The sequence below is a fragment of the Corythoichthys intestinalis genome, chromosome 6 (genome assembly GCF_030265065.1).
Source record: "Corythoichthys intestinalis isolate RoL2023-P3 chromosome 6, ASM3026506v1, whole genome shotgun sequence".
Lineage (NCBI taxonomy): Eukaryota > Metazoa > Chordata > Actinopteri > Syngnathiformes > Syngnathidae > Corythoichthys > Corythoichthys intestinalis.
The window spans coordinates 28259545-28273393 of NC_080400.1; the positions used below are offsets into that span (position 1 = coordinate 28259545).

The following is a 13849-nucleotide window of genomic DNA, read 5'->3' on the forward strand; positions in this document are numbered from 1 at the left end:
TAAATCAACTTCAGAAGGGCTTCAGAAGAACAAAATACACGTTCTGGAGTGGCCAAGTCAAAGTCCAGACTTGAACCCCATTGAGATGCTGTGGCATGACCTTAAGACAGCGATTCATGCCAGACTTCCGAGGAATCGGAGGAATCTACAGCAGTTTTGTAGACAATAATGGGCCAAAATTAGTCCTGATCGATGTGCCAGACTGATCTGCAGCTACAGGAAGTGTGTGGTTGAAGTTTTTGCTTCCGGGGGTGGGGGTGGGGCACAAAATATTAAATGTGATGGTTCACTTACTTATTTTTCCCCCTTCTGTCATTGTTTGCATTCTATCCTCATTGAAATATAAACACCTATAAATGTTTGGGTGGTTTTAGTTAATGCAGACACTGAGTTTTCATCTGTGTGATTTTGACAAAGATCAGATCACATTTGATGGTGATTTTATGCAGAAATATGAGAAATTCCAAAAGGTTCAGATGCGTTTTCATTCCACTGTAAATGGTTTATAACAACACTTAATAGTTATGACTCCAAAGTTCTTGTCAACTTAACATTTTTATGTGTAATTTTTTTTTCTCATCCAAAACAGTGATTTTCTGGGGGATACCCTGTAATGCATTAGCTGCCAACAGTGGAACAAATAACAACAGCAAAAAAACAGACAGTGACCATGTTTTCCAAATGTACACTTTATTTTAAACAAAAGTACAAAAAACAAAACATATTTACAATACTTGCATGACAATGTTCAATTTCTTTGGTCATTTTTCCAATTGGATGCTTTCAATTCAGAAATGAACTTCTACTATTCTTCTGGAGTCTGCAAGCGTGTTTTCATGGCAATTCAAAACAAACTATAGTGGGGGGAAAAAGCCGTTTGAGCATCGGGACAATCTTTCATCTCGTACAACATAAATAGCAACAACAAAATAAAACTCATATTTCACAACGGCACTCCTCGGCGATGACATCAACTAAATTATGAATCACTCACTAAAGACACTAGCGGGTAGATTTACAGGAAGGAGGCAAAATAGACATCACTTTCTGGGTAAATCTAGCCGTGCTAGCCACCTGACGACATACAGTACATTTGGAAAAAAAAAAATTATGAACGGCGTGTCCTCGCCAAGACCAACTGTAGCAATTAATAACCCATAGCCTATTCCACCATTCTCTACGACACAAATGAACAAACCGAAATGTACATTTCAAAATAAACGAAGCCTGACTGAACAAGACACGATGCGCTTCCTACACATCTTTAACAGCAAAGGCAAACCTGGTCTCAAAGTTATTTCACTTGCAGCAACTAACCAACAATAGTTCTTTCCTAAAAATGATTGCTAACAGACGACATAGCTACACTGTGTATAAGCGTGTGTCAAGTAGTGCATGTATATCACATACAGTATCCAATTTTTTCCTCCCAGAGTTGGATTGGATTTGTAGTCAAATTCTCCCTGAAATCAAATCCAAGCTGTCTTCTTTGTAATGTACAATTTTTCTTTTCTTCTTTTCCCAAAAGATGAGGTGAGGAGGAGAAACGTGCAAAGTTCCATGTTCTCACTGGAAAGGACAATGTCGGGGGTTATTCATGTTTTAGGACTGTGTGTGTGTGTGTTTATGCACTTACCTTTCACATTCCCAAACGATGGCAGGTGGCTTGTTTGTTTACACTTCAGCTTTTTGGCTATTCTCCTCCACCTTCTCCTCCAGCTTTCTCTCTTCCTCGGAGGAACCATTCTCCTTCTCGCCTGTCTTCCAGCTGCCTTGCCTGTTGGGTACAGCACATTGGCTAAATTTTTGAGTGCTTTGTCGCCATCTTGTGGCATTTATATGAGGTTACATGCTCTAGTTCAAGGTGTTGTGGGCCGTCAGCAGTGTTGTTAATCTTACTTTCAAAAAGTAATTAATTACAGTTACAAATTACTTCTCCCAAAAAGTAGTTGCGTTAGTATCTCAGTTACCTGAATGTAAGAGTAATTAGTTACTTGGCAAAGTAACTGGTGATAATTTTCATGTTTTGTTTTTTTTCCCTAAAAAAACAGGTCACACTATGTGAAGTTTAAAAGGTTTTTGGGAAAATTGGCCCTAGCCCAATTGTTTACCCTAATTTATCCTTTACCCTGAATCAACCGTTTATAGTGGTTAAAATTGCTCCCAGTATTGCTTTAGTTCCCTTCTGTCTACTTTTGACATGTTTAAGTTTTAAAACCGTTTCATCGTTTAAAGATAGATTCAATTCAAGATTAGGCCTGTCGCGATAACAAATTTTAGTGTGCGATAATTTATCCAATAAATTATTGCGATATTATTGCGGCCCCCCATTTTTTTTTTTAAACCAATTTACAATAACACAGTGAGAATACATTATATATTAACCCTTGAGAGTCGAAGGACGCGCCGGCGCGTCCTCAGCGCACGTCGTCTTTGAAGCGCCCTCACGTTTTAATTACGTCACCCACATGCCGTTGGTTAGTCTCGTTTTAAAGTGCGGAAGTTGCGGTTTACTCTCGTTATTATTTGAAGTCAATCGACCAACTAGAACGTGAGATATTGTCATTTAAGTTTTATAGTTTTATTGTCCTCTCAAAAAAACATTAAAACGCTGCATGGATCATTTGTTTATGTCTATATTTCCATCATTTCTAGTCCTTTTTCAAAACGGAAGCTCCATGAAAAAAACACAAATCAAACGAACCCTTTCGAAGTCACAGTGGAAGCACAAAATGCGTTTTTTTTTTTTTTTTTTTATAAATATAACTGCGGTGCGAGGTTCAACCGAACGAGAGGGAGGAGTGTTCTGAAGCAGCGAGGTGGCGAGCGACGGCCAGTTGGATACTGCTGGATCGAGCAGCGACTTTGTGTGACTTTGACAATGAACGGAAAACTAAATTTAGCGCAAGCAATTGTGCTTCTGATCAACTTGAGGAAGAGGATGGTCCAAATTCGTCATCATCGTCTTCTTCGGAAGAGTCCTCGAGTGAAGATAGTGACGGATTTGAACACGTGGGTGACGCCATCGACGAGCAGAGGTAAACCAACTCACTCTTTTTTTTCATGCTGAAAACGTTTCTTTTGAAAGTTTCTTTTGATATTGCAAGACAAAGTTAATTTTGATGCAATATAAGTATGTGTTTGTGTATATAATAATAAAATGTGCATATCAGATCAAAGTCGTACGTGCACTGTGGGTATCCCAGGCAGGAATTTATAATTTGTGGTGTTCTTCTTTCTATATGAAGATTAGGGATGTAGCACATATTCAGCTATGGTATTCTTTCTATTGTCATACATATAGATTTCCATTATTATTTATTGCTGTATATATTTTTATTTTATACTTTATTATTTTCATAAATACTGACTTATTTTCATGTACATTTATAGTGACAATGAAAGTAAAGTGATATGAAAATGGAAGGGTGGAAAGAGAACCGACACCCCATGGAAGTGTGAGCTGTGTGATGTAGCCGTGTCTAATTCCAGGACGAAACTGCTTTTTGGAGTGGCATGACTGAAAAAATTTTAACTTGTTTATTGTAAATATTTTTGAAAATGCTTTTTCCCCCCGAATGTTATATATATATATATATTTTTTTTCCCACATCAATCTTCTCAATTTGTGTATATAAATGTGTGTTCAAGAAGCTTGATTGTGTGTACATAGTTTTCATCAGGCGATGGGCCGCAATACCTAAACTCATAAAGAGATGGCCTCTAAACACTTTTTGTGTTAGATGGTATATCTTTTTTCACTGTTCTTCACTGTTAGATCTGCTGTATATAACCTGTTTTGACTGGAGCATGTATAAAGGCAAAAAACGCCTATGGCTATACCTGTTGTTTATGTTGAATTGTCAAATATAAGACTATTTATTCTAAATTTTTTTGGTTGAATGTTCATCCTAACATGTTGAATAAATATTACAAAGTTTCAAAACGGTTCGTTACGCATGTTTGGTTGTCAATTGGACATCAATATTAAAAATTTTGACAAAACGATTTAGGAATTTTTGGTCTTTTTGGGCCCAAAATGATGATTTATAATTGATCAGTGAAGGAAACAACAATTTGGACATGAAGTTCAAGGTGTCACAAAAAAAGGGACCAAACCAGGCCATCGTAAACAATTCTTTCTTTGAAATATAAAGGCAACTTCAAAGGCATGCAAAATCAGACAAAATAGGCCCAGACCTTAAAGGGTTAATAGATCAAGTACACCCATTTCAACGTGATAAGAAATCACAACTAAAAACAATACACCATGCCTCTTATGTAAACGACAACGATGTTAATACCGGACAGAAACACAATAAATAAAATGTGTTTAAAAAAAATAAAAAATAAAAATACAATTGCAGTTAATAACTTAAGCATTTAGGCAAATGAAAACTTTTCCCCTCATAGCTTCTGCAATTGTATTCCATAGGGATGCAACGATACAGTTAAGTCACGGTTCGGTACGATTTTCGATACGGGGGACACGATTTTCGATCTGATTCAATACATTTATTGTTTTGAAAAAAAAAAAAAAAGAAAAAAAAATAAATCTATATATTTTTTTTTTTTTTCCCAACGAGCAAAAATTACATTGCCATCATATAAACATGCATTTTAGTGCATAATTTCTATGTGCTTACTTCTTACTGATCTGAAGAAATTTAGTATAAAAGTGCTGAGAACAAGCTTTACTGTTTGTCAAGTGAGGCGGGGCACACTGTTGATTGCTACAGCTCTCTTAGCAGCTAGGTTTACAACATGAGCAAGACATCGTATTTGTGGTCGGAATCCATCTGTGTCACGTACTGAATTAACAATATTTGCAGCATTATCTATAGTCATTGGTATGGATTGATTTGGCCTTCTTAACTTCCATTCAGTCATGGCGGTTTATAATTCATCGAATGTCCCATAATCACTCTGGGCTCACCTAGCCAATGGCATGGCACATATAGTTTGCTATTTCATGATATCTCGTGTGTGCGCGCATTAAAAACAGTTAGCAAACGCCACAGAAGTCACATCTGCTCATTACTGCAAAACACCAGCATAAGACAATTGACTTTCATCAACAGGACGAGTTTGAAGCACAGCGCTCTTAATTTTCCACTCAAATATCCGGTGTTGTGCCGAAAAATAGCCGCCCCTCGTGAAATGTCACCCCTGACGGGAGCGCCCTCACGTCAACAACACCGGCACGCCGGAGATCCTCCGCTTTCAATCCGGAGCACTGACGCGGCCGGTATACGTTGAACAATAGGATATAATGGGAACGATTGGCTCCGGCGCTATTTTTTGCCGGACCTGGAAAGAAGATGCATTTTGCGCAGTTGGTAACAAGGAATCCGAACTTTTAACAGCATAGCTGCCACACGCGCGCATGCACGCGAGGCGATAAATCGCAGCGGAAAAATTACCGCCTTCATTTTTATTTATCGTGCGATAAATGGAATTATTGGATATTGCGACAGGCTTATTCAAGATTTTGCCAATTTAGGAGTATTTTAGATAAAAAGTTACTTAGGTTCGCTAGGAAGGTTCTCTACAACAGAGCCTTCCAAAGAAGTCTACTGCTTTAAGATGGCTGCTGTTTACTAACGCATCTAGCTACCTATACTGTATATGTTGCTAACGCTGCCATGTCCGTCATTTTGCATCTAGTTCTATATACCGTAATTTCCCGAATATAACGCGCACTTTTTTCCCCCAAAATCAACTTGTAAAATCATGGGTGCGCAATATACACGGGTACATGGATGGAAACAGAAATTGTGTGTATATATATATATATATATATATATATATATATATATATATATATATATATATATATATATATATATTAGGGCTGTCAAAATGATCGCGTTAACGGGCGGTAATTTTTTAAATTAATCACGTTAAAATATTTGACGCAATTAACGCACATGTCCCGCTCAGACAGTATTCTGCCTTTTGGTAAGTTTTACAGCAAGGCTTTTTGTCCTGTCTAACAGCGAACTCTTGTGGTCGCTTTGCGACATGGTTTATTGTTTTCTTGCCAGTTCAATATGGCTGCACGACGTCTCGGGCTGACGCCTACGTTGTAATGTTGTGCTTATATGATCCTTGGACAAGATTTGTCCGTAAGTATGGTTGTTGTAAAGAATGTACATATTATGTTAGTAAGCGAAATGTTTTATATTTTTTGTATGAGACGCTTTTTGTTTATGTTTAGTGAACCTGTATAGCGTGCTAAGCTAACGTTGTTGCTAATGCAATGCTTGTGTACTTTTTTTTGTAGTTTTACGACGGTCTAAAGAGGACAATGGTTTGAGGCCATTTTATTAATAAATCAGATGAAAAAGGAAGAAGTCTGATTATTAAGGCGTCGTTCACTAGCTGTCTAGCTTTGGAAAAAGTAGACACTTCGGAGTGAGGACAGCATAGACAGATTTAAATGACAGTAGAGTGAAATGCCCACTACAGTCCTTATGTACCGTATGTTGAATGTATATATCCATCTTGTGTCTTATCTTTCCATTCCAACAATTTATTTTACAGAATATATATATAATTTACAGAAAAATATGGCATATTTTATAGATGGTTTGAATTGCGATTAATTGCGATTAATAAATTTTTAAGCTGTAATTAACTCGATTAAAATTTGTAATCGTTTGACAGCCCTAATATATATATATATACATATATATATATATATACACACACACACACATGTATCTAAAGACAGATTTTTTTTATTGACACGGCCATGTTGTGTTGAAGAAAACATATGTGGCAATCCGATGCCGACCATTACGGTACATGACGTCACCATTTTGTTTCGGTAATACCCTGATTGGTCGAATGATTTCGTCTGTGTTAAATTCTGCTTTTATTCACTCTTCATAAAGCACAGAACTCATTTGAGTCAACATTTATTGCAACTCGGAAACTCGGACCATAACAAACGTAACACAACACAGAGTTCCTGTGTCCGTCCACTATATCTGTCCCTTGGGAAACTCAAACCCAAATAACAATAGTTCCTCTTGTTACAGTCCACAGCGATGCGCTTTTTCCGTTTTCCGATTTCAGTCACCACTTTTATTTTACCGTATGTATCCATGGAAGAAACATTTATTCATCATGATGAAACGAGCAAGTTATACAGCAGCCTTTAAAAGAAAAGTCACATCTGTTTTGTTTTCTCCTAGATTCTGGTAAGTTGGAGAAGTTGTCAAATCATATTATTACCGTAAATATTGTCAGTTTATGGTAATGTTTTGAACTACCAATGTGCTATGCTTGTGATGTGTTTCACCAGTCAGTAAAATGACATTTCTGTATCCGTACATGAGGTGTTTTCTTGTATTCTTCTATTTATTGGTGTTAAAATTAGGGTGCACGTTATAAACGGGTACAATAATTTCCTCTAGATTTTTCAAGTAAATTTGAGGTGCGCATTATACACGGGTGCGCCTTATATTCGGGAAATTACGGTATATGTGATATCTACCATTGCTACCATATCATGTGGGCGTAGTTTGTAGGCTATCGGCTACAGTCAGGTATTATCGAAGCCACATAGCATCGTGTTTGCTCGGCGTCTGAACTTTTTTGCCTCCTCCCCACTCCTGCTCTGTCGTCTCGGTGAGTCCGTCTCCCTCAGACTTTTCTCGAGTCATTCAACCAATATAGTAATGTACAGTAATGCACGCCATTCCATCTTCAATAAAGGTAACGGCGTTGCCAAGATGAAAAAAGTAATTACTTAGATTACTCGCTACTGAAAAAATAACGCCGTTAGTAACGCTATTATATTGTAACGCCGTTATTAACAACACTGGCCGTCAGTAATTCATGGAGTAAAACAAACTACCTCCTGTTCCATTTCAGGTACGGGTTTTCAAAAACCCATGACATTATTGGTACGACTGAAAGCGATTCGGAAAAAAACGAGATTGTGACTTTTTGGTGGTTCCCGATATATTGAGATATATATATATATTACAATACTAAAAACTAGAAGAATTTTCAACAGATGCTTGAATAACTGTTTGGGTGACTCACAATGACCACATTGTTGAGATATATATATTACAATACTAAAAACTGGAAGAATTTTCAACAGATGCTTGAATAACTGTTTGGTTGACTCACAATGACCACATTGTATTCATATACTGTAATACCGTTTAATCCAAGGCCGGCCCAGCCTATACACAGACTATGCAGCTGCTTAGGGCCCCTGACCACTAGGGGGCCCCCAATCTGGCAACCTCATTACCTGGTCTTTCCTTTGGAAAGATCAGGTAGTGTGATTCTACAACTTTAGCCTCCCTATATGTTATTGTTTTTTTTTTTTAATGGGAATCCTTCGGCGCGCTGCGCAGCACGAACCGCTTGACCGATCGGCACCATTCAAGTATCGACACGTCCGGAATTTTGCGCGACGCAGGGCCCGAAAAATTTTCCGTTTGCCCGTAAACGGCAATTTTCCGGAAAAAAATGTATCTAGTCCTACAATTTTTTACCAAATTACATAATTTAGGTATCAAAAATTCCGGGACATTGAGAAGCATAAAAGTTGTATACAGAATTTGGAAAAAGTTTACGGTTCCCCAGAAATTTGACCAAAACTTGCCCATTCATTTTTAATGAGAAAAAAAAAGTTTCAAAATGTATCTAGTCCTACAATTTTTCACCAAATCAAACAATTTGGGCATCAAAAATTCCAGGACGGGGAGGAGAATAAAGGTTATTAACACAATTTGGAAAAAATATACGGTTCCCCGGAAATTTGCCAAAAACCTGCCCATTCATTTTTAATGGGAAAAAAAGACAAGTTTCAAACTGTTACTAGTCCGTCAATTTTTGACGAAAACACACAAGATGGGCGTCAAAAATTCCGGGATGGCGAGGGGCATAAAAGTGACTGAGAAAATTTTTTTTGATAAAATGTACGGTTTCCCGGCAATTTGCCAAAAACTGGCTCATTCATTTTTAATGGAAAACAAAGAAAAGTTTCAAAATGTATCTACTCCTTCAATTTTTGACCAAATTTAGGCATCAAAAATTCCGTGATGGTGAGGGGCATAAAAGTTATATACAGAATTTTATAAAAATTACGGTCCCCCGGAAATTTGCCAAAAACTGTCCCATTCATTTCTAATGAGAACATTTCCTATTCACTTACAATGGGATTTCCAATTGAATTTTTTACATTGCATTGATGCCATTGACGGCCATGCATGTCGAATCTATTGATGCCAATGTACTTGGATTCAATTGACTTTATGGATGTCGATGCCAATGACGGCCATGGACGTCCAAAATGTTTCCCATTCATTTTCAATGGGGAAAAAACTAAATTTCCCCAAATCAACAGATAATGACCAGATATCAATAGGACCTGTCCCCCAAACATCACTGACTCCATTGACGCTCATAGGGGTGCTGCCATTGACGTCCATGGACGTCCAAATTTTTTCCCATTCATTTTCAATGGGAAATGTTTTTTTTTCCCCACAATCAACAGAAAATGACCAGATATCAATAGGACGTGTCCCCCAAACTTCCCCAATTCCGTTGACGCTTATGAAGGGTGCCGCCATTGACGGCCATGGACGTCCAAATTTCCCATTCATTTTCTAATGGCATTTCAGCATTTTTTTACATTTTATTGATGCCAATGTACTTGGATTCCATTGAAGCCTATGTAAGTTGATACCATTGACGTCCATGGACGTCCATTTTTTTCCCCATTCATTTTCAATGGGCATTTCCCCCCCCCCCCAAATCAACAGAAAATGACTAGATATCAATAGGACGTGTCCCCCAGATGTCCACGATTGCATTGACGCTTATGGAGGGTGATGCCATTGACGTCCATGGACGTCCAAATTTTTCCCATTCATTTTCAATGGGAATTTTTTTCCCCCCCAAATCAACACAAAATGACTAGATATCAATAGGACGTGTCCCCCAGATGTCCACGATTGCATTGACGCTTATGGAGGGTGATGCCATTGACGTCCATGGACGTCCAAATTTTTCCCATTCATTTTCAATGGGGATTTTTTTTTTTTGTTTTCCGAAAATCAACAGATAATGACCAGATATCAATAGGACGTGTCCCCCAAACTTCCCCAATTCCATTGACGCTTATTAAGGGTGTCGCCACTGGCGGCCATGGACGTCCAAATTTCCCATTCATTTCTAATGGGATTTAATTTGTTTAATGCCATTGATAGGCATGTTTGTCCATTCTATTGATAGCCTTGGGCGGGGCTACGATCTGTATAGCCACACAGGAAAGACCAGGTGTAATTTCTCCAGAAATTGCAGTTTCTAGTTTTATAAGTTGTTAATAAAGCATTAATGTGGCGTGCATTGCTGTTTATCTATACAAACATCTGTTTATTACAGTTTGCTTTATTTGACTTTTGTGAGTTTTGATACTTGATTACAAGTTTAAAAAATAAAGTTCTTCCTTAACTTCTTTCTTTTCCTCTTTTAGAAAAAAGGTTTGGCGCCATCTTCTGTAAGTACTGACAATCATTTGGGGTGAGAAGTTTGAAGTATGCAGTGCAACAAAATCTGATTAATATACAAAATATGGATGTATGGGTTGGTTTGCATGTATGGGTTTCACATTACACTGTGACGAAATGGTGGGCCAAAAATTTGGCCCCTTGGCATTATTTTGCTTAGGTCCCCCAAATGGCCTGGGCCGGCCCTGGTTTAATCCCGGCTAAGCGTGTTCATCTGAGAATGATTAAGATTACTGTACATGAAAGGGATTCAGATTTTTATTTATTTATTTATTTCAAGTTTGCGTAAAAAAAAAAAATAAAAATGCTTGTCTTGTTTATACATTTTCCTAAATCGATCATTACATCATTTTCTTATATCTTTAGGTTTATTCAAGTCATTTTTGTTCACAGCATATTATGACTTTTTTTTTTTTTTTTTTTAATCAATAAGATTCTTCTTCAAATTCGTCGTTTTTTTTTTTTTTAATCAATAAGATTCTTCTTCAAATTCGTCGTTTTAGTATAATAGTCAAGGTAAGGTCAGTCAGTTTTTTCTTATTTTATAAGTTTTAAGTAGAGTTGTCTGTTAATGACTTTTAAACTGATATCCCGATATTGTCCACCTCCAAAAATCCGATACAGATATCAAACCGATACCGATACATGTGGTTATGCACTTAGTATGATATTGCTAATTGTATTGTGACGACCCACATATTTTTTTATTTTATTACTTTTCAGTTTTTTTAGTGACTACCTCTTTCTGGCAAGGCAGTAGCAAAGTGTAATGAGTTCACAATTCATTATTTTTCAATCAACTATTGTTCATTTAATTTTTGTACTCTGAATGCAAATGGTCTGCTCACATAACAAATCCTAAGCATCGGTGTTTTGCGAGACCTAATGGTCAATAAGCGTAACTGCTCTGCTAAGCAGTGCCCTCTTCTACATTCACATCGTAGGCAACAGGCATATTGGCTCACAATTAATGACGATATTATCCCTTGTCATTCAAAAATGTTTATATATTTTAAATATTGGAAAACTCTTGTTTTAAGATAGAATAACTTCTCTTGATCTATACTAGGACTGTAATAAAATGGCAAGTGTGTTTTGTTGTCATGCTTACAATTACAAGAGTGGCAACGCTATTTTTACCCCTGAGTACCAGTTAAAAATTTCTATCATGGCTCTTCAAACAAAGCCCAAGTTAACATTCCATAAAGGTATTTGTAACTTGACTGACTGTAAAATTCAGCTAAACAGTGACTCACTTGGATTTTTTCTGGTAAATTCCATAGGCCAACCCAATGACCATGGCGGCGATAAGAAGGCCGACCACCACTCCGACCACCAATTTGGTTTGATCGACGTCCTCCGATTGGTCTGCGCAACAAAAGACAAGCGGAGTGTCATACATCTGACGTACACAGGCCAGAGCGGACCTCCTGACCGTAAACAGGAAGTTGAACACTAAACGCGTGGGCTGAATGGGAACATTGCCGCTGTACATGATTATGAATCGCTGAGGTTTATGTTAATGGCAGCCATCCTCTGTTTATGACATTTTCTCATGAGGCAGGAAAATAATGGGCCATGGTTGCCAAGAAGCTGGTGGCACCGCTCCTTCCGTCTATCAGTAGGCCACACTTATTTATTTATTCCTTTCATAGAACATTTGTTTTTAGTCGCTTTCCCCAACTCTGACAAGCAAGAAAACGTCTACGACTTACCTCGTTTATCCACTCTCACCTCCTCAAATACTGAAATCAGATATGAAATGAAAATTAACGTCTAACCAAGGCAAAAAGGACGTCTAGCACTATTTCTACTCTACTTTCTGCATGCAGGAAAGTCCTACCAGAAAAGAGGATGAAACGGTACCACGAGAAGAGCTTCAGATGAGAAGGTGGCATGCAGGTATCAGTTGTGTGTGATTACATGATGGACAAAAGTATTCAGACAAACTACGTTCAATAAAAAAAAACAGTCAATATGAAACTAATATTGATCCAAACATGACACTCTGAACAATTAGATGCATTAAATTTAGTGGATAAAAGTTTTGTTCAAAATTCCATGAATTATTCTGTGATGTTAAATTGTGGTTTGTCTGTTCTGTTTGGCTAGGTTAAATTCACAATAACTTGGGATACGACTTGTGCTGGGTTGTTAATGCCAAGGTTTGTTAAATCGACACATAAGAAACCTTGAAATCAGGACTTCTCCATGAATTTTGGCTGACAATTCAGTGGTGCCACACTTACCACCTTGGGCAGCAAGTTGTTTATTTTTCTCCGCTGAAAAATGGTTGATGTTTTTAAAAATGAGTCTCAATGTCAGATTGCAGCCCCAAATGAAGACCACATTCTTTAATTCTCCAATTCTAAGGCCCGAACTACATTCCAAAAACACCACATTTGAAAGTAGTCTTACTAACAGTTCATTGATTGTCAATCTGCCGCTTGATTTGGGGGCGCACCGGTGTGAACATTTCCATGACAACTGCCAATCACCGCAACAATGAATTTTTCAATTTTCGTTAAAATCCGACATACGGTTTGGGAGCAATCGGAATATATCGTTTTTGGGATTTTGTTGATTTTGTACACTGTTGAAAGATCTCCAACCTTGGAACTTCTGAGAAACACTATGTCACTCTGAGTTTGTCAAATTTGGTTAAAATAATGACATTCCTTCTGCAAAACGATTTTTTCGATTTTCGATACTTATTGGGGTACTTCAATACAAACAGTGTTGTCACAGATTACTTGAAAATTTTAATTACTGATTACGCCTAAAAAAAGTAATCTAGTTACTTTACTGATTACTTCATTATCAAAGCAACTAAGTTACTCCAAAAGTAAGTCATAGTTACTTTTCACCAATTTTTCTTCCTTGGCTGCCTCAACAGAAGAATGACAAAAGAAAAATGTCATCGCGTGGAATTGACTTACTGATAATTGAATTTAAAGTGGGAGATCAGGATTTTTGACATAAGGCTTAATCTTCGAGTTAGCGGAGGTTTAATTAGTCGATGGAGTTGATTTCAACCACCATTGACTCGCGCTAGCTTAGCCACTCCGGAGCCCTGAAACTAACAAATAATTGACAAACTGCATGGAATTTGTTCAAATCAACTCCACCGACTAATTAAACCGACACTCGAAGATTAAGCCTAATGTCAAAAATTCTGAACTTCGGGTTAGGGTTATCAGCATATCAGTGCCAATGTAAAACAATCCAAATTGACTGCACAATAATCAACAACACACATATGAATCGTACAGTGCAATAAACACAAAGGTGGGCGCGGATGCGCGCGC

The 13849-nt window shown here is 37.5% G+C and overlaps 1 protein-coding gene across 2 annotated transcripts in view; it reads right to left on the bottom strand.

The window, feature by feature from the left end:
* Nucleotides 1-681: 681 nt before the first annotated feature.
* LOC130918083 (CD166 antigen homolog A-like) overlaps nt 682-13849 on the bottom strand; it is a 109088-nt gene continuing 95920 nt past the window's right edge. Inside the window, exons 13-16 of one of the 2 annotated variants that reach the window (XM_057839974.1) lie at nt 12257-12286; nt 11798-11909; nt 1637-1777; nt 683-1569 (exon numbers count right to left, since the gene is read on the bottom strand). In XM_057839974.1, coding sequence (XP_057695957.1) covers nt 1675-1777; nt 11798-11909; nt 12257-12286 — 245 coding nt within the window. In that variant the 3' untranslated portion in view covers nt 683-1569; nt 1637-1674. Of the gene's footprint in view, nt 1570-1636; nt 1778-11797; nt 11910-12256; nt 12287-13849 lie in introns of both variants that reach the window. The other variant, XM_057839975.1, reaches the window with a different exon arrangement.